The 22,495-nt window shown below is 44.9% G+C and overlaps 1 protein-coding gene across 1 annotated transcript in view; it reads left to right on the forward strand.

Moving 5' to 3' along the window:
• Positions 1-22,495, forward strand: part of GRK4 (G protein-coupled receptor kinase 4) — a 153,527-nt gene that overhangs the window by 109,623 nt on the left and 21,409 nt on the right. The window contains exons 5-8 of the mRNA XM_083151741.1: positions 1,580-1,680; positions 12,188-12,280; positions 17,492-17,555; positions 17,640-17,780. Of these exons, the coding sequence (XP_083007867.1) occupies positions 1,580-1,680; positions 12,188-12,280; positions 17,492-17,555; positions 17,640-17,780 (399 nt within the window). The remainder of the gene's footprint in view (positions 1-1,579; positions 1,681-12,187; positions 12,281-17,491; positions 17,556-17,639; positions 17,781-22,495) is intronic.

Here is a 22,495-nt window from a genome sequence, read left to right on the forward strand (position 1 = left end):
TTTTTAAGTAATTTTCGCCGTCTCTCTCCGTGTAGAAATTCTCCATCTTTTGATGGAGAGCTGGAATGTGAACTTTTAATCTAAAAGGTTTTTTTTTTAAATTTTGGTGTCAAAAAATCAGGGTTTTTTTTCTGTGAAGGGGCATGTTATTTTTATTCATGTGCTTATAGCACATGAATATATATTTAATTAAAAAAATATGGGTCCCCCGCTGGCTATAGGGGGGTGCAGCCTGGGTCCTGGAGAGCCCCCCTCCCCTCCACAGTCCTCTGGAGCTGCCAGGGAGACTTTAATCTCTCTGGCTGCTTCCGGCTCCCTGAAAGCTCCCTGCTCCCTGCAGGGGTTAAGACTCGCCGCGAGTGGCGGCGAGTCTTAACCACGTTGAATAGAGGGAGCAGGAGTGGCAGCGAGCCCTCCGGAGCACGGAGAGTGCATGGAGAGCGAAATAAAACGCTCTCCATGCACGGAGAACTTTTTCATTGAATACTGCCCTTTGTATGGTGGAAAATCTTATTCATCTTGGGATAAAGCAGGAGCCACCCAGCCGTGCACATTTACAGTATATCCCAGACTACTCACAAGCCTTTTTTTTTTAAATATGGTTCTCACAATGGAGTTTGTATATTGTCCTTGTATTTGGGTGGGTTTCCTCAGGGCACTCCGGTTTCTTCCCACTCTCCAAAACTATACTGGTTGGTTAACTGGCTCGGATTATCCATAGCAATCTCTGGACAGACTTGGAATGGTATGAAACATTTGTGCAGTTTACAGCTGAGGGGTTAACTAGTTCCTCCTGTTGATTCTCCGCTTTTGGATGGACGCCTGTTTCCTGATGGTTACTGCATAGAGGGCAGACTATCTTTTTTGTAGTGCAAATATTGACAGGTGTGTATAGGTTGAAATACACTGATATTATTGTCCCTCTGGTAGACTGTGTATGTCATGGGCAGTGCCTGCCAGGATGTACTGTAAACTATCTGTGTTTTAAGCAAAGCGGCCCTGAAGCTCGTTCCAGTTCTACCTTTTGTCATAGGATCAGTGCAGATTATTACTATAAACTCTTCATAGAATCCTTCCATAGTCCTGGACACTTTGCTACTGGCAACTGCTTACACATCGTGAATTTTTTTTCCTGGTTTAGAGCTCGCCTGCCCAAATACCTTATGGCTTTTACAGGTGAGGCGGTCACCAACACAACACCTGAATTAGTATTAAAGGGACAGCTGTCACCGGTTTCAGATAAATGAGCTTACCTGGGGTGCATGAGAAACGTGATCACAAAATGGTTAATTAAAAATGAACCCACATATAAACATACAGGCTACCATCGCACCCGCCATTCCTACGCATGGGGTGCGAGCAGCACTCGTCATTCCCAGGTTGGCCTGTGACCACATGCTCTAATAAATACAGTTACAGGGTGCTCAACACTCGCCATGATTATTTAATTTTATATATATGTGCGTGTGTGTATATATGATGGTATATGTAAATAGTATGTTGTCCGGTTTTAGATGATTTGTCTTTACTGAAATGTATAGAATGTACATTTACACGTTCAATTCTCCCCTATTTTCAGTCTGCGGCCCATTTGCCGGAAATACCTCAGGACACCGTACAAGAATGTAAGGAGAGGCTGCAACAGAGTCCTTGCAAGGAGCTCTTCAATGACTGCACTAGGTAGGTAACGTACAGGACTGAACGCAGAAGAAATAAACATGAGCGTGTCCGATGCTTGCTAATGCACTAATATTGCAAAAAGTTTTCTATTATTCGCTATTAAAATCTTTTTTTTTGTTCCCAATATACTGTATAATGCTCAGCATGAGCGATGAGTACGTCAGTATTATTTACGAGAAAGCAGGCATTGCAGAATGGTGCATTCCTCCCAATGTTTATGTATGAAGCGTTAGGGACCAATTAAAACATGTCCCTGCTCAACTATGATGCAAGTTTTTGGAAAACTCCATCCGTGTCATTGAAGGCACCACCCCATTTAAAGGCCTGTAGAACTGGATAGTTGGAAAAGGTATCCAGGCTTTAGATCTACAGTGTCTAGGTAGACAACCAAAAGGTCGACATGGTCAAAGGGTTGGCATGAGTTTTAAAGGTCAACAATGGACGACATGAGTTTTTCATATATATATATGTATTTTTTTGTAAAAGTCCAACTTCTTCTTAATTAACGAACATCCATGTGGGCATAGAGTTACTGTAGATTATAATAGCGTGCCTGAAGCATGGCGAGCGTAGAGGTAAACTCATATGGTGTACATGCTGACGTATGTCAAAATAGACACCGAAAAAACCCATGAAAAACTCATGTCTGCCAAAAAAGAAAACCTGAAATACTAATGTCAACCATTATAGATCTTTTTGACCCTGTCAACCATTAGGTGTCAGCCTTTTGATCATATACCTAGACACTGTAGATCTAAAGGATCTAACCCATTGGGTCATCCAAGTCTGCCGCAACCTAGGATCAGTTTGACAGTAAATCACCAGACGCCCACGGATGGGGCAGACCATGTGCATGTGCTGTACAGCCATGCATGTGCTGTACAGCCAAGCCCTTGCTCTCGGTAGTCAGTGGTGGGAATAAGGCTGCTGCAGCAAATATGTCCCACCTTCTCCTCTGGGTTGTGTAGTCATTGCACCTCTTTCAAGGCCTTCCTCAAACGATGGGCAGGAGTCTGTGGGTGGGCAGATGGTTGGCTCAGACAAGAGGAAAAACAAAAAAGCAAGTTGTAATATGATACAGAAAGTGGCGCCTTGGAGAGAAGGAGGGATGATGAGAACCGAGAGTCAGACCTTGTGGGAAGACCAGAAGAAACTGGCTACAAACCAGAAGATAGTTGTGTTGGATTAGTGGATAAGTAGGTGACATGATGTGGGCACAGGACTATGGAAGAGTCGTGGAGAAGGCAACCATGGCGAATGAAAAGTGTAGGGTGTTAGGTGGGAAGCATGTGAAAAAAAATATGGAGGCAGACTGGTACAGATGGACCCTTCTTCAACTAGCCTTCTCTGGATAGCCATGGTGAGCTCTGGCTCACTTAATCCTATTAAGGGGCTAGATGAGGATGGCTCTATCTGTAAGTGGGGAAGGAGGACAAGGATATAGGACAGAGCAGGTCCCCCATAGTTCCATATTGCATTGCTGTCTTCCCACTGACTCTGTCCCAGCTCCATTGCCAGGCTTGCCTAGCGTGTAGTGTGAACTTTCTGCGTTTTTGCTCTGTTACCCGGGAGCCGCCTGCCTAGCAAGTGACCCGCTGAAAGTGCTGATGTCAGACAGCCTGTTGCAGAAAAGCGGCCTGACTCCGCTACAGCAGAGGGAGATGGACGTGGACCAGAGCCCATTTCAGGAGCAATAAAATCTGGTCAGGAAGCAGACTCACAGATGTAATGGTATTTCAGTGCCATTTTACGTACATTGATGTATGCAGCCATGACACATGCAATACATCATGTCAGCAGTGGTGGCCCCACCCTCCACCTGTTACTACTGCCGAGCTGCCATAGACAATGCCTGGGCTCTAGCCGTCACACGTCCTTCTACAGTCTCTGTGACCTGCACACACTCCATAGGAAGATGGTTTCCTCTGATTATACCGGCTCATGTCCGCATCTGTGGCATGTACAATAACACTTTCTGTAGGGTGTGGATGGAAAGGTCTACTGTGTCTACGTAGACAGTCCAAAGGTTGACATGCAGTAGGTTGACAGGGTTGTGTGTCGGGGCTGATTCCTCACTTCGCTCAGCACGCTTTACCATCCCAAATTGTATTCAACATGGATGATCAAGTATGAAAGTCCCAAAAATTGTGAAAAACTCATGTCAACCTTTTCCTGTGTTGACCATTGTTGTGTTTACCTTTTGTAAATGTCAACCTATTGAATGTCCATCTAGATCAGGGGTGGCCAAACCTGTCCTCAAGATCTAACAGTTCATGTATATCAGGCAGCCTGTGGATCTATAGTAGGAATGAATGCAGCAGGTATGAAAATGTGACAGTTAGTAATGACTACAGCTGTGCACCAGCTAGGTGATTTGGGTCATGTGACAGTAATGACTACAGCTGTGCACCAGCCAGGGGATTTGGGTCATGTGACAGTTAGTAATGAGTACAGCTGTGCACCAGCTAGGGGATTTGGGTCATGTGACAGTTAGTAATGACTACAGCTGTGCACCAGCTAGGTGATTTGGGTCATGTGACAGTAATGACTACAGCTGTGCACCAGCCAGGGGATTTGGGTCATGTGACAGTTAGTAATGAGTACAGCTGTGCACCAGCTAGGGGATTTGGGTCATGTGACAGTTAGTAATGACTACAGCTGAGCACCAGCTAGGTGATTTGGAAAACGTGGACCGTTGGTAGATCTCGAGCGTCTATGTTCTGCAGGTCCGACCACCTGATCCAATCTGATGAACACGGTAACGCGCATCAGATTGGATCAGACGTCACAAACATGCGATTTTGGGCCGATTTCACATGATTTATCGGCCCAAAGTGCCAAAATCGGGTGAAATCGGCCCAAAATCGCATAATGTATGGGGGCCTTTAGTACTGACTACAGCTGTGCACCAGCTAGGGGATTTGGGTCATGTGACAGTTAGTAATGACTACAGCTGTGCACCAGCTAGGTAATTTGGGTCATGTGACAGTTAGTAATGACTACAGCTGTGCACCAGCTAGGGGATTTGGGTCATGTGACAGTCAGTAATGATTACAGCTGTGTACCAGACAGGTGATTTGGCTCATGTGACAGTTAGTAGTGACGACAGCTGTGCACCAGCTAGGTGATTTGGGTCATGTTACAGTTAGTAATGACTACAGCTGTGCACCAGACAGGTGATTTGGGTCATGTGACAGTTAGAAGTGACGACAGCTGTGCACCAGCTAGGGAGTCTGGGAAATGTGACAGTTATAGGCCTTATGTAGCGACGTGTGTAGGAGCACATTCTAAACGATACTGCATCGCTCAGGTCACTCATCACACAGCGCTGCTAGGGGCAGTGTTCTGTGTTGAGAACTGGGTGCAGGTTATTAATCTGCACCAGATACAGACACGAGGGGCTGCACATTTATTTCGCTATGTACCCTACACACACAGCGATCTTCAGCCATTTTCTGAGCGATTTTAGTGAAATTATGTAAAATTGCTCAGAAACTGCCTGAATATCGCTCTGTGTGTAGGGCTCATTAGTGTTTTGGAAATCCTGGACCATTGGTAGATCTAGAGGGCCAGTTTGGCCATCCATGATCTAGACATTGTAGACCTTTCAACCGCTTCCCTTTTCTGTAAATGGTTTGGGGAATGGTGGACATGGGCTTGGTACAGAGCATCTGCTGTAAACGAAAGCCTCCAGACCTTTACTGCTATTGGCGAACGTATATTGTATAACTGGTCATGGTGTCGCGCACGTTTTGGTACACCTGTCGGTTCCGAGCTGCCCTTTTACTTCCCTATACATCAGAATACAATACCTGTCTTTTAGATTTAGGGAAGTCGTCTCTGAATCATGTATGTGTCTATGGAGTAGATGTATAAAGCAGCGATAAGGGAGAAGAAGTGGCCCACGAATCAGCACTGAAGTAACATCTATAATTTGCATAATATAAAATTATACAGAGCAGCTGATTGGTTGCCATTGGCCACTTCTCCTCCCCTATCGCTGCTTCATACATCTACTCCACAGTCACAAATATGTTGTTGTTTTGTTCCTCCCTATTCGACAATTAAGCCCCATACACAAGGAGCGATTCTAGCCAAAATCACCCAGGATATGGTCACTGAGCGACCATATCGACCAGGTAGGAGCTGATTGGCTGGCTGTTTATGACTCTCCATTTTATCACTTTTGAAGCTTAGTGCATCTGGCCCAAGGTCCTTTGAGTCCTTACCTCTGTTATAATAATGAGCTAGCCTCTGCATTCTGCACTTTGGAAGGCTCCAATGGTTAGTAAGAAGCCCAAAAACTGGTCACTCCAGGAGTCATTTTGATGCCTCCACAAGTAGTGCCGGCTGACCAGAAAGAGAAGCAGCCATCAACGTTGCACAGGTGGAGCTGACCAGTCATCCTTCGGGTCAGTTATGTGGTGGATGACAGGGTTGTGCTTTTGCTTGTACACATATTCTATGATTGTCTAACACTGGCTTTGCCTACAATATTGACCATATATGGTTTGATTTGATCCCCCCCTATCACAATGAAATCCCAGGTTATTGGCGGGATGTTGCCTGTTTGACCCGTGTTGGGTGCGGTGTGAAAGAATCACACTGAATAATGGGTTTTGTGTGACGGGGTTGGAGCCAAGAGCATAAGCCCAGGTCTGACCCAGCATTAGCTCTGTGAAAGCGGTATTAATGTATTCCCGGTAGGAAAGCGCATTGGAATATGCCGGCGCTTTATAGATTAATGTTATAATAAACAAGAGAGAAGGTACCTACATATCTATCATTAGGAGATAAGATAATGTCAGGCTGCATCTTCCCAGCATCGGGCAATCTTGGGACAAAACCACCGGACGTGGACAAGTCCTAGGACAGAAGAAATGGATACAGTATCCTACTGGCGCACAAGGAGCAGCAATAGAAACAGGAGAAAGAGGGTCACCCAACCCTCAATAGGGACAATGTATACAGAAAATGGTTTCTCCTGTCGCAAATCGCGCTCACAACCTACTACTATATTATCAAGTCTTTGGTATAGTCCAAGTCTTTAATATAGTCCAATTCCAGATGCGGACTTTTTCTGTTTCTTTCTTTCCCTTTTCTCGATTTTTCTTATTTTCTCCAAAGGGGAGTATGGAAAAAGAAAGAAAATAGAGGATGGTATGTTATATGTTCTCACAATCGTACTCGGAGGAGATCACCACCACCGCTACACGGAAGTGGGTATATTATTTCAAGAAGGGTAGCGTACCCTACTCACACCAAGAAAGGGTTGTGCTCCACACATAAAGGTATCTTCATCCGTGATAGAGAGAGCTAGCTCCAATTCAAACCACGACCTTTGCCCTTTCTGATATAAATAACGTCACCATGTGTATTTCCAAATAAATGACAGGGGGGACGTACCCCACTTACACAGCACAATGCGTTGTCAATCCTATCTCGGTATCTTTGTGGGAGTGTCCTCCTCCCAATATTGTTGTATTCTTTTCTCAATAAATATATATAAGAGAAGAGAAAACGTACTTAAACGTGTAACAAGTTTTATTCTTCCAAAAGATACAATTAAAATAGGACAAAATTAGACCACAACACCTGCACAACAAAGATGAAAAAAAGGCACTTAACTTTGTTCAGGGGATCAGGTCCGGACTGATACCCCTGAATTGAGAAGTGAGGCAATGCAGTAATGTAGGTCTTTTAGATATGTCCCAGACTCTCCATCAACGCGTTTCAACCGTACCAGGTCTTCCTCAGGATGTGAGAGTCTGGGTCTACAGCATGGGTATATATACCCTTATATCCCTCCCCTTCCTGTGGGAGGGTTTGTTAATTAAAAACCGGAAGTGACCAAACGCTATATACTGCGTTTAAAAAGTCTTTAAAATTTACAACATGGCTGATACATAATCCTCTACAATACATGGGTGTATGCCAAACATCATATATGCACTTCTATGCCAGCGAGCGCTGTCAGAGGGAGGGAAACACAAATCGCGTGGTGGAACGCAAAATTACACAGGAAGTCCGGCCGTGACACGCATACTGACGTCAGCGGTCACGGACTTCCTGTCAGTTAATACCTCCGCCGCTCAGCATGTTACAAGCGGCCGGGCTGACTCCGTTTGTTATGTGTATCCCGGAAGTAGCGCTATGTAGCGCAATGCGGAAGTGTACACTGGTGGAACGCAAAACAAGCGTTTGGAACGCACCCGGAAGTCAGCCTTGTTATCTACATGTAATATATCGTTCAGTAAAAGCATAATTCAATAATAATATAAAATATACAGATAAGATACTCATTACGCAAATACATGAGTCTATACAGCATATTTAAGATCCAGTATAAATATAATTAAAATTGTAATTAAGTTAATAGTAATAAAAACATTAAAAATGAGACAGGAGCATCTTATAAAAGTAAGAGAGGATCCTCTGTACAAAAATGGGGAATTGTGAGGGGATTAATAGAAATAGATAAAGATTGGGAAGGGATTGATACAAATGGGCAATTGATAGATCGACTAGATAGATCGATCGGCAATAGATCGACCGACCATGAGTGCAAAACAGACCAATTGATATCTTTTTGTGGAATTAGGAAGGTAGTGGGGAGCTGGAGAAAGGATATTTTGGAAGAATCTTTGGCTAAAACAGAAATGAGGTCCATCTTCAATCTGGGAACCATGCACCCAGAGGGATTAAATCTGGACTTTGAAACAAAATGGTTTTTATAAATACAGAATCATCCTTTGCCATGTTCTTCTAGTCGATCTATCAATTGCCCATTTGTATCAATCCCTTCCCAATCTTTATCTATTTCTATTAATCCCCTCACAATTCCCCATTTTTGTACAGAGGATCCTCTCTTACTTTTATAAGATGCTCCTGTCTCATTTTTAATGTTTTTATTACTATTAACTTAATTACAATTTTAATTATATTTATACTGGATCTTAAATATGCTGTATAGACTCATGTATTTGCGTAATGAGTATCTTATCTGTATATTTTATATTATTATTGAATTATGCTTTTACTGAACGATATATTACATGTAGATAACAAGGCTGACTTCCGGGTGCGTTCCAAACGCTTGTTTTGCGTTCCACCAGTGTACACTTCCGCATTGCGCTACATAGCGCTACTTCCGGGATACACATAACAAACGGAGTCAGCCCGGCCGCTTGTAACATGCTGAGCGGCGGAGGTATTAACTGACAGGAAGTCCGTGACCGCTGACGTCAGTATGCGTGTCACGGCCGGACTTCCTGTGTAATTTTGCGTTCCACCACGCGATTTGTGTTTCCCTCCCTCTGACAGCGCTCGCTGGCATAGAAGTGCATATATGATGTTTGGCATACACCCATGTATTGTAGAGGATTATGTATCAGCCATGTTGTAAATTTTAAAGACTTTTTAAACGCAGTATATAGCGTTTGGTCACTTCCGGTTTTTAATTAACAAACCCTCCCACAGGAAGGGGAGGGATATAAGGGTATATATACCCATGCTGTAGACCCAGACTCTCACATCCTGAGGAAGACCTGGTACGGTTGAAACGCGTTGATGGAGAGTCTGGGACATATCTAAAAGACCTACATTACTGCATTGCCTCACTTCTCAATTCAGGGGTATCAGTCCGGACCTGATCCCCTGAACAAAGTTAAGTGCCTTTTTTTCATCTTTGTTGTGCAGGTGTTGTGGTCTAATTTTGTCCTATTTTAATTGTATCTTTTGGAAGAATAAAACTTGTTACACGTTTAAGTACGTTTTCTCTTCTCTTATATATATTTATTGAGAAAAGAATACAACAATATTGGGAGGAGGACACTCCCACAAAGATACCGAGATAGGATTGACAACGCATTGTGCTGTGTAAGTGGGGTACGTCCCCCCTGTCATTTATTTGGAAATACACATGGTGACGTTATTTATATCAGAAAGGGCAAAGGTCGTGGTTTGAATTGGAGCTAGCTCTCTCTATCACGGATGAAAGATACCTTTATGTGTGGAGCACAACCCTTTCTTGGTGTGAGTAGGGTACGCTACCCTTCTTGAAATAATATACCCACTTCCGTGTAGCGGTGGTGGTGATCTCCTCCGAGTACGATTGTGAGAACATATAACATACCATCCTCTATTTTCTTTCTTTTTCCATACTCCCCTTTGGAGAAAATAAGAAAAATCGAGAAAAGGGAAAGAAAGAAACAGAAAAAGTCCGCATCTGGAATTGGACTATATTAAAGACTTGGACTATACCAAAGACTTGATAATATAGTAGTAGGTTGTGAGCGCGATTTGCGACAGGAGAAACCATTTTCTGTGGACAAGTCCTAATTCATCACAAGCTTTCCTGTATTGTCCTCAAACTGCACCGTGTATCCTCCGCAGTGTATTTGGGGGCATGCACCAGCCATTGGGCATTAGGAAAAATGAACGACTGCCGCATTCCGCCACAGTGGGCCAAGTGTCCTCACCCTGCGCTCCACCCAAGTCAGCTTCTCAGTTAATCTTGCTTGCGATTTTCATGTGGCGGGATATGGTCACTAGGTTGACGCCTAAGAAGGTCAACCACTAAAGGAGTAAGGTCGACACAAGCATTAGGTCGAGAGTCAAAAGGTCGACATAAACATTCCAATTTTTTTTGAGCCGACTTGTGTCAACAGGCAGCATTTCATACCTTACAACCCACTAGTGTTGTTGAGGGAGAATTTATTAGTGTGCCTGAAGCATGGCGGGCACAGCACACTGATGCAGTGTTCATGTTGACATTCGGGACAAAAAGAACGGGAAAACTTATGTCTGTCTTTTCACTGTTGACCTTCCCAGTTTCGTCCTAATGCTTGTGTCATCCTTCCAACCCTGTCGACCTTAGCTACAGATGGAGCCCCTCTCATTTATATTCCTTAGGCCATGGCTCACCATGGCTATCCTATTGTTCTCAGTTGCAATACAATACATAGAACAATACAGTAGGGGATTAGCAGAGTAATCCTATTACTCACTTAGGACCAGATTCTCTAAGCTTTAAAAGTGATAAAATGGAGAGTGATAAACAGCCAGCCAATCAGCTCCTGTCTGACATGTCACAGACTGTGTTTGAAAAATGTCAGGCAGGAGCTGATTGGTTGGCTGTTCATCACTCCATTTTTATCACTTTTGAACCTTTAGTGGTTAACCTAATGTATGTTGACCTTCATACAGTCAGCCCCTGCCCCATGTAACTATGGCGATGACCTTCCACTCTGCTATAGTGTCACAGGGCAACCTCTAGGTGTAAATTTACTGAGATGGGAGATCTAATGAAGATGAGATCTTTCCCATAGCAACCAATTAGATTTAATCTATTATGTCCTAAAAGGTGGTAAATTGGTAGAATCAGATTGGTTACCATAGCCAACATCCGATCTACAATAGAACGCCCATCCATACCTCCCAACATGACCCATTCCAGGATGGACAAAATGCTCTGCTCCTGGACATCCTTGCCTGTGGCAGTTACAGAGGTGGGACTGCACCACTGATGCAAATTCAAATAGGAGAGCTACACCTGCCAGTGAGTCCGGACTGTGCTGTGTAGGGTGGCAGTTGGTGGGGCTCCCCTATCTGAGTTTTGGACTGTGCTGCAGCCCTGCAACTCTGCAACTGCCACTGGCATGGATGTCCAGAAACAGAGCATCTTGTCCCTCCTGGAATGGGTCCTGTTGGAATGTACATTAGGCTAAAGTGCATGATAACACGACACTATTGGGTGAGCGCAAAGATTTGGGCGTTTTCATTTCCGATTTATTTTTGTCTCCTATCAGGTAAAGTGTATGCCCATCTAATTAATTGACCCCATCATTGCATTCTCTTCACTTACTTCATTTTTATCTCATTGCTCCCTTGCTGCAGCGTGTATAAATGAATAGCCCAAAGGCACCACTGGTACCTGGGATCCAGAGAAGTCCGTACCATGCAAATTTTTGGACATTTTTTGATGTTTCTTGGTGTTTTTGTATCGCATGTCTTTATTTTATGTTTATTATCCGTGGAAACCTATTGACAGTGCTTTTGTACTGTCCTAGATATTTTATTTTAATGCCAAATTAATATCAATAAAATGACACTTTACCTGATAGGACACAAAAATAAATCGGAAATGAAAACGCCCAAATCTTTGCGCTCACCCAATAGTGTCGTGTTATCATGCACTTTAGCCTATGCTTCTGTCATTGTAGATCTGCTGTCTCTGTATGTAATAGGTCAGAGTTTTCGTGTTTTCTGTCTCGCTGCTGGTACTATCCCATAATGCACTGTTGTACTTTATTTTGTTTTGTAGTTCGCATAAAGTTGACATTACTGCTATACGTTCAGGCATCTATTGCTGGTATATGTGGTCCTGATAAGTAATGACCAGTTCCTACTGTCTCCCTGCATGCTGTTGGGATATCTGTGGAGGATACCTGTGCACATACTGCCATTAAATCCCGGAGCTAATGTCGGTTTCCTCTCTTTGTTGCAGAGTGGTTCACGATTATTTGAGCGGACTACCGTTTGAATTCTTCAAGTTGAGCATGTACTTCTCTCGCTTCCTGCAGTGGAAATGGCTGGAGAGGTAAGTGCACCTTTTAACCTACGGCCGAGCGACTGGCAAGGCTGTTCTCCCCGCAGGATGTCGGTGGGGGGAAAGGGCAGACTCATCTCAGGGCCCTGTGATCTTATTGCAAGAGCATTATAGAGTAACCTTGGATAAAGGAGACCACATTCTAATAGGAAAGAAAAAAACTTTACCCATTGTGAAACAGGATCCGGATGATAGGAAGATTTGTCTAGGTGGATGTCAAAAGGTCAAAATGCATTAGGCCGAAAAGAGGTTGACATGCTGCCTGATGTGACTATGGTAATACAGTGCATTGTGACCAGTATCCCTGCTGCCTGATGTGTCTATGGTAATACAGTGCATTGTGGCCAGTATCCCTGCTGCCTGATGTGTCTATGGTAATACAGTGCATTGTGGCCAGTATCCCTGCTGCCTGATGTGTCTATGGTAATACAGTGCATTGTGGCCAGTATCCCTGCTGCCTGATGTGTCTATGGTAATACAGTGCATTGTGGCCAGTATCCCTGCTGCCTGAGGAGTCTATGGTAATACAGTGCATTGTGGCCAGTATCCCTGCTGCCTGAGGAGTCTATGGTAATACAGTGCATTGTGACCAGTATCCCTGCTGCCTGAGGAGTCTATGGTAATACAGTGCATTGTGGCCAGTATCCCTGCTGCCTGATGTGTCTATGGTAATACAGTGCATTGTGGCCAGTATCCCTGCTGCCTGATGTGTCTATAGTAATACAGTGCATTGTGACCAGTATCCCTGCTGCCTGAGGAGTCTATGGTAATACAGTGCATTGTGACCAGTATCCCTGCTGCCTGATGTGTCTATGGTAATACAGTGCATTGTGACCAGTATCCCTGCTGCCTGATGTGTCTATGGTAATACAGTGCATTGTGGCCAGTATCCCTGCTGCCTGATGTGTTTATGGTAATACAGTGCATTGTGGCCAGTATCCCTGCTGCCTGACGAGTCTATGGTAATACAGTGCATTGTGGCCAGTATCCCTGCTGCCTGAGGAGTCTATGGTAATACAGTGCATTGTGGCCAGTATCCCTGCTGCCTGATGTGTCTATGGTAATACAGTGCATTGTGACCAGTATCCCTGCTGCCTGAGGAGTCTATGGTAATACAGTGCATTGTGACCAGTATCCCTGCTGCCTGAGGAGTCTATGGTAATACAGTGCATTGTGGCCAGTATCCCTGCTGCCTGAGGAGTCTATGGTAATACAGTGCATTGTGGCCAGTATCCCTGCTGCCTGATGTGTCTATGGTAATACAGTGCATTGTGGCCAGTATCCCTGCTGCCTGATGTGTCTATGGTAATACAGTGCATTGTGGCCAGTATCCCTGCTGCCTGATGTGACTATGATAATACAGTGCATTGTGGCCAGTATCCCTGCTGCCTGATGTGACTATGATAATACAGTGCATTGTGGCCAGTATCCCTGCTGCCTGATGAGTCTATGGCAATATAGTCGAGCACATTGTGGCCAGTATCCCTGCTGCCTGAGGAGTCTATGATAATACAGTGCATGCATTGTGGCCAGTATCCCTGCTGCCTGAGGAGTCTATGGCAATACAGTGCATTGTGGCCAGTATCCCTGCTGCCTGAGGAGTCTATGGTAATACAGTGCATTGTGGCCAGTATCCCTGCTGCCTGAGGAGTCTATGGTAATACAGTGCATTGTGGCCAGTATCCCTGCTGCCTGATGTGTCTATGGTAATACAATGAATTGTGACCAGTATCCCTGCTGCCTGATGAGTCTATGGCAATATAGTCGAGCACATTGTGGCCAGTATCCCTGCTGCCTGAGGAGTCTATGATAATACAGTGCATGCATTGTGGCCAGTATCCCTGCTGCCTGAGGAGTCTATGGTAATACAGTGCATTGTGGCCAGTATCCCTGCTGCCTGAGGAGTCTATGGTAATACAGTGCATTGTGGCCAGTATCCCTGCTGCCTGAGGAGTCTATGGCAATACAGTGCCTTGTGACCAGGAGCCAATGGGATCTTACCCTGGTGTCTGGAATAGGCTGTTTACAAAATGGAATATGTTAAACTATAATATAGTCTTTTTGCTATCAAAGGTAGTTATTATTAAGTAATCTTATTAATTAGGGCTTATGTTTAAAAAAACAAAACTGGTTTTGTGTGGATTAAATACAAAATGAATTCAGATGCTTCCAAAGTGCGTTCATATCCGTCTATCGCTGGTAATGTGCACCATTATAAAAGGGAGCGATAAACATATGCTGGAAAGCTTGTGCCTTGGTGTAATTATGTGTTGCTGTGTAGGGCTGCGCCTCCTCGCACACCGCGTTCTCCATGTTATGGCCCTAGAATGCCTGATTACTGCCATAAAATAAATGCAGGCAGCGAGTTTAGATAAGAGCCTGGCTTTAACTTCAATTCGTTCCACATGGATACACCGTACAATGGCCTTTACAGTGCCAGGAGGTGATGTGTCTCTTGTGTGGCTGCAAACGTTGGGTTATATGTGCACATAAAGTGCACTGGACCTTGATCGGAAGTAGTTGTGTTATTGATTAGTTATTGCTTTTTATAGAGTTGTTTTGCCTTGAGCTAGAAGCCGCAATGAAACGCAAGGCTCAGCCTAGATAATATATGGTGGTGGTGGGGCTGTCTCTCTATATCTGCTGTTTTCCAAGCACTGTGTGTATATATGTATACACAGTATACATATGTAGATATAATATATACCGTATATGTTATGTGAATGGGCACCCAAGGCTCATTGATAGCCGAATCCAAGTCAGTTCTAGCTATAATAGAAAGAGGTCAGAACACACAGTGCACATGGGACCTCCTTAGCCGCAGACTGGTCACAGTGCCCATGCTGACCGCTGTCCACCTACAGTGGGCACATGAGTGTCATAGCTGGTCCTTGATGCAACTTACAGGGCTGACGGAATATGCTGCTAATGTTCAGATACCACAGGACAACTGCAGAGACCTTGATGGGTCAGAGCTGTTTTTTGGCAGACCTAAACAATATTAGGCAGGTATGCTTCATGTACACCTCATAAACATAGCATGTTATTCAAATAATACGTTTGTGCATGACTAAAGTGTTTGTGTGTGCATTAAACCATCAAGAAGCAAATGTGTCTCCGTAACTCTGGGGCAGATGTATTCAGCCTGGAGAAGTTATATAGTGGAAGGTGATAACGCAGCAGCCAATCAGCTCCTTACTGTCACATTACAGGCTGGGTTTGAAAAATGGCAGGAGTTGATTGTTTGGTTGTGCTTACCGCCCATTTTACCACTTCTCCAGGTGAAATACCTTTGCCCCACTGTGTTAGTAATCCTCCGTGTCATCTCCATAGCCGAGGCCAGAAGCTGTGTATTAATAGAAGTGAAATGTGTTATATTTATGTAGCGAGGGAACGGGTGAAGACACAATGGGTCAGAGAGCTTTGCTCTGCGACAAGGCACAAAGGGTCAGATGTACTGTATCAAGCTTAAAAAATGATAGCTCCTAACTGTCCCTTTTCAAACACAGTCTGTAACATGGCATTTAGGAGCTGGTAGGCAAATGGCATTGCTATTCTGAAAACATGGACTGTTACACCTTGTGCAATAAAATTATTTTCTTACGTCTGCTTGACCCCAGAATGCCTCATTTAGAGTTAATCCAGCTGTAGGGTGCAGCCTTGCACCTCGCTATCATAACATTGCGCCTCAGTGGGGACAGCAAATTGGAAACACGTGGACAGATTTCAAATTGGGGATTTGGACCCCTGCACAAATTGCGTTTTTGAACTGACGTTGTACTGCATTGGTGGGCTACATACAAAAGCAGACCGTATTTGCACTGCAAGTACGGAGCCCTTCCGAACTCTGTGCAGTGTTCTGCCCTATAAGCCCAACCCTTCCTACTAGTGCTACCAGTAAGGTTACATAAATACACCCCCCCCCCCCTCTTACCACATCTTACACAACTTTTGGTATGTGTATAATGTACACTTCTAAAATATTATCACCTTAATCATTGATAAATTTGCTAATAGTGCTCTTTACCGAAACATTAATAATTAAATCTACCAGAATTATTCATCACGTTACTTGATAAATTAATCATTACTAGGTTTTTTGATAAAAGGTAAAAAAAAAACACTTAACCTGATATCATGCCCCTTTGTAAATGTTATAGTTTGTTTTGTGTTGGTGGTGTTTGTTCTTTAGAAGAAAAAAAAACACAGAACAAATTTTTTTGTGTGTGTATTCCCATTTATCGCCTGTATTTTGCTGCATCAATAGGCTCCCGCAGTAGGCGTGGTCCTGGTTAATATTCCAGCCTCTTTGTCGTACCGAAGCCGGGTGGCTCGGTCAGACCTATTTGAAAACTAAAACACCTCAATGAGTATATTGTCTACAACAAATTCAAAATGGAGTCGCTCAGAACTGTAATCACAAGTTTGGAACCGAACGAGTATCTTCTGTTTTTGGACATCAAAGATGCTTATTTGCACATTCCAATTTGGGAAGGACACCAGCAATATCTACGTTTTGCCTTAAGGGACCAACACTTCCAGTTCCAAGCCCTTCCTTTTGGTCTATCTTCAGCACCAAGAGTCTTTACCAAAATTATGGCCTTTGTGGTCTTGGCCCTGCGCCTCCAAGGGGTAAACATTGGCAGTTTTAGCAGATATTTTGAAGATCTCTCACGGAGATGTTGCCATTTAAAGGGTTAAGTGAGCAGACCACCCTGTACCCTTTGGGCTGTTTCACACAGTACGGTTCCTGCCGCACGGTGAAATCCCGTACGGTCAGGGAGCCGCGCCGCACTCAGAATTTTATAATGGCAGGGATGGCCACAGCCCGGCAGCCGTCCCTTCCAGTGGGGGGATCCGGCTGCAGCCGTGCGGCCGGGCCGTGGCCGTCCCGTGTGAATGGACACAATAGTGTCCATTCACAACTGCTGAGTGCGGCACGGCTCCCTGGCCGTACGGGATTTCACCGTGCGGCAGGAACCGTACTGTGTGAAACAGCCCTTACCCTACCCACCGTGTTTTGCAATTACTGGGAGTTTGCATACGCAGAGCACTATATCCTACTGGAAGAAGAAGGTATTAATAGATACTCTGCTATAAAGTGTATCTAACCAAAGAGAAAAAAGAAAGTCAATTGCTACTCATGATGTCTATAAGGTTTTATTTAAAAAAAAAAAAAATTTTTTACCTCCTATCTTTCAGGCAGCCAGTCACGAAGAACACGTTCCGTCATTACCGGGTGCTGGGGAAAGGTGGATTTGGAGAGGTGAGTCCCCCTCCACACCCCTTTGTTGTTTTGTCACATCACTGTCAAACTGCATCTCTGACGTGCCTACCATTGTTTTACTAGGTGTGCGCCTGCCAAGTACGAGCCACCGGGAAAATGTACGCCTGCAAAAAGCTGGAAAAGAAGAGGATAAAAAAGAGGAAAGGAGAATCTATGGCATTAAATGAGAAACAGATTTTAGAAAAAGTAAATAGTCGATTTGTAGTAAGTATCATCTTTTTTTGGTTTATTTGGTGACCAGTGTAAGGCCCTGGGTGTTGGGGCGGCCACACAGGCTAGATATACAGTATGGACAGTACAACGCACGATTTACACATCATCTTTGGTTTTTATGTACAGTATGTGCATTCTTCAGACATTTAGCAGCGCAATGTGGATATTTGCTTATGGAGGGGCAGAAAATAGACCGGCGCTTGCTTGGAGGATGGTGGGAAGACAAAAGGGGGGGAGGGATGGAGGTTAAAAGACAATGGAGATGGAAAAGCAAAGACAAAAAGAAAGAAGAAGAAAGATATAGATGAATTAAGGGTGAATACAAACGAAATAAAATCAAAATAATAGAAAAAATAAGGAATAAGTGCAAATGAAAAAAATCAATTAATCAAAAAATCAAATAAAAAAATAAAAATAAAATAATAATAATAAAAATCAAAATAAAAAAATGGCGATAATGTTTTACAGCCCCTTTGAGATATTGGAAGGTCCCAGTGGTTAACCTGTACTGTGCTAACTCTTATCTAAAGTACCTAGAGTCCGTTATTGGAGCTCCCGTGGACAGCAGAATGTAGCAGCGGCAATGCGCTGTTTGTTGTTTTCAGCGTGTCCGGACTTCGGCGGGTGACGTCACCGTCTCTCCGGCGGCTTGGTATAGATAGCGAGACAGCGTCTGACAGGTCTTCTCCTTCTCTGGGGGATCTTTTACAGCGGTCCAACGCGTTTCACGTCACTAGGACGCTTTTTCAAGGATTTAGCAGCGCAACCCAGTACAGCTGAATAGTTATCTTCACTTGTTTTACACAGACTGGAAACAGTGAGGATAGAAACCAAACACCAGGAGAAAGAGGGTGGAATATGGGTCTGCAGATATTTGAGCAGTGGATGTTGCTAAATGGTATCTCCCATAATGATAAGCCGCAGTGGAAAAGGACTAGTGGGTTATCCTGAAGTACTGGTCCAACACTGGAAATTAGGGGGAGAATCTACATTTTATACCATATTAAACCCAACCAGTATAGAAAGTCAGGGGCTGAGCATTCATTAGCGATAAAAGCAATCGTCCACCATAGAAAGAGAGAACGGTCTTGTTGGGGCACCCCACTTACCAAGAGCTAATGTGGTTAAAATGTAACGTTTATTAATGTGCAATAAAAGATTTAAATCTGGTTCTAAAGATAAACATGAAAATGGTTGACGCTAAAATGATTGACACATTTTGGTGATTGTACCAACATTCATTTGATTTATTATCCACGTGGTTACATTGTATTTGCCTATAGTGATTACATTGTAATCAGAATCCTCTTTAGTGGCCAGGTATTCTTGCGTATACTAGGAATTAGATTTGGATTGCTGTGCAGCAGCCAGTTAGGTACAGTTAAACAGTGACAGTACAGATGTACAAACACATACAGGTATACAATAGATGTACCCTTGGGGATATGGAAGCAGGGAACATATATACGCTGAGCTGCACAGCGCCTAGGCAGCCATCAGCGGCGCCACTGGTCGTTGCAACAGCCAGGTATGTAACTGTATAAGCAGAGACTGTACAGTTATCACACAGCGGACACAGGGTTACATATGGCTAAGTGCGTGAGGTCGGGTTGAGCTCAAGATGGTGTTGCCATACCTCCTCCCCGGAGCAGGTGCAGTCTGCTGGAGGTGCCTGCAGGCCGGAATCCCGTGCACGGCCGGGGGGTCCTGCTGTGCCCGGTGGACTCGGGGGATGGTGATCGCCGCCTCTTGGTGTACATGCTGGGGCCTCTGGCTGATGCGCCTCCTGTCTCGGCTGGGGATAGGGGGGGGGGGGGGGGGAGTCGCCGAGTGTGCTGGGTCCTCCTCGTCCTGACCTGTGCCAAGCCCTCCACGGAGAGAGGGAGCTAGTGATCTTCCTCCTGTGATGGTGCTGCCGGGGGCTGCCCGCCTTCGGCCGTCCTCCATCCCTGCGTTCGACTCTCGACTTCCTCCAGCCTCCTCCTTGCTGCACTCACTTCTCCGGCCTCCTCTGCCTTCCTGCTCTTCTCCACCACCACCGCCAGTCTGGAGGCCGGGGATGGTGGAGCTCCGTGGATGGGAGATCGGATGCTCCACGTGTATGCGACCACCCCCGGTCTCCATTGGCACTAGCAGCGAGGTCATCACTGTAAGGGAAACATACGGACGACTAGCGGTCAGAATACCAATGCCGGTATCCTACAGGAGGGAATCTCGACAGGGGTCAATTAACCCCCCCTCTCACTGCTAGTACCTAACTCTAACACGCCTCTCTGCAGCCTGTCCCAAACCTTCACACCTCCTGGCCTGCCTAACCCTTCCTAGTCATTTTCTAGCTCCTGAACCCCCCCCCCCCCCCTCTCGCCGCTAGTACCTAACTCTAACACACTTATCTGCAGCCTGTCCCAAACCTTCACACCTCCTGGCCTGCCTAACCTTAAGTCCTTCAACTAGTTCCTAAACTTAACCACTCCACCTTCGTCAGCCATGGTTTCTTACTGATCGGAATGCCAGCTGTTGGTATTCCAGCATTGGCATCCTGATCCTGTTGATGATCCGGCACCGGGGTTTAGACTGCAGTCGGGATGCCTGAGTTGGCGTAGACTAGAGAATGGCGGCATCCTGACCGCCGGGATACTAACTGTGCCCCCTCTGCGAGACTCCAGCGGTGTTATTCTTTAAAGGATACATTGTAACTGTCACCAGTTGTTTATATGTTTCTACCCAATTAGGTGATAGTAGAAAGCTACATTTGGTACAGACTGGTCTTACATCATTGTATCTTGAGGGTGGCATTTTATCTTCTCATTAAAATTTTGGCCTGGGGGTGCCAGGAAATAAATGCTGAGACTCGGATTGCAGAAAGTTTAGGGACCACTGCTGTAGATAGACGGGGCCATTTCTGATTCTCTTGTGTAGGAACTTCAGTTATATAATAATATATAGAGTGGCTGGCGAGAGGGTCAGCTGATCGATAATGCTCAGTGTCCAGGAAGTGCAATGTGCTTCCATACATACACTAATGCCACCCCTCCCCCCCCCCCAAACCCTAAACACCCATCCCCTGGGCACCGCCAGCAAACATTCCACGTCCCAGGAAGCAATCAATAGGCTGAGTGCTACACGTTTGTCCAAACTAAGTTAAATATTGATCAAACTTCCTTTGGTTATGATGAAATCCTATTTGAAAAACTGCTGCCCTTGAATAATTGATGTTAATAGATAATGCTAGCCATTAGATTACGGTAATGTATATTTTTATTCAAATTCCTGCATGTCACTGACTACTGAAGGCGGTGAGCTCGCAGAGGATGATGTGGCCAGCAGACAGTGAGCTTACACAGAATAGTCTTCAAGCCATGTTAGTGCGATGGGTAATGCTGGGGTGGAATGTGTGGCTGCTGCATTTTCTAATGAAATGTCTAAGACCACCAGCGTGGGACTAAAAGTACCAGCATACTGAAATAGACACTGTTCCATTGGAGTCTGTATCTCCACATTACCTCCTGGTCTCTCTGCCGGCCAGCCAGTGTCCTCCGTCTCTCCCACTTCCCCTAATCTATGGAACACTCTCCTTGCGCTGTCAGACTCTGCCCCCATCCTCCAATTCTTAAACACTTTCTGAAACCTCATTCACTCCAGCCTACCGGACCACTGCCTGATTCCCTACCCACCCTCCCACCTCCTTACATCCGGAGAGCAAATAAGGGCCTTCCAAGTCATCTTTTTTTACAGCGGCAGTAGCAATATTTTGTTATAAGTGTAAAAGCTGTGCCCAGTTCGGTGTGGGTGTGGCCAGTGAAGTCCTACTGTCCTATCGTTAATTAGATCATAAAAAGGGCCCGGAGGGTATGTCAGTATATCCTGGACTATTCATTATTATTCCCTTTTGTTCAGTGGTGTAAGTTCGTCCCAGGCGCCCAGAGGGAAGATTTTTGTTGGTGCCCCCCACGCTTTATTAAATATAATGCACAGAGCCGGCCCTAAGCAATTTGTTGCCCTACACCAGACATGTCCAAACTATGGCCCTCCCGCTGTTGTGAAACTACAAGTCCCATCATGCTTTGCCACAGTTTTGCCACTAGGGAATGCTAAAACTATGGCAAGGCATGCTGGGATGTGTAGTTTCACAACAGCTAGAGGGCCACAGTTTGGACATGCCTGCCCTACACTCACTCATAGAACAGATATACCCCCCCCCCCCCAGTCACATCACAGTCCACTATGCCTAATGAGCAGTGACCCAGCGCAGCATACAATTACTGGTCTGTTTGTGTTGGGACCCAGGGCACTTCTGCAGAGTCTCCCACCCTGCTGGCTGGGAACATCGGGAGGCAATAGAGCCAGTGCCCCCTTTAAGGCTGGCGCCCGGCGGCAGATAACTCCATTGCCTCCGGGAGTTCCGCCACTTCTTTTGTTTAATTTTATGCAAAGTTGATGCATTATGAGCAGAATTAGAGATTATGAATTATCATTATCCCATGTGGGATTATTATTGATGACTTGCAGAGAAAGGAGGCTCTCCACAGTATTGGGGTAATTCTGGTTGGTTTGCAAAAGCAAACTCCTTCTTTAATGGACAAAACCAGGTGCACAGCAGGTGGGGCAGATGTAACATGTGCAGAGAGAAATTTAGATTTGAGAGCGTTATTTTGCTTCTGTGCAGGGTAAAAATACTGGCTGCTTTATTTTAACCCTGCAATTTA

This window comes from Crinia signifera, chromosome 1 (genome assembly GCF_055691185.1).
Source record: "Crinia signifera chromosome 1, ASM5569118v1, whole genome shotgun sequence".
Lineage (NCBI taxonomy): Eukaryota > Metazoa > Chordata > Amphibia > Anura > Myobatrachidae > Crinia > Crinia signifera.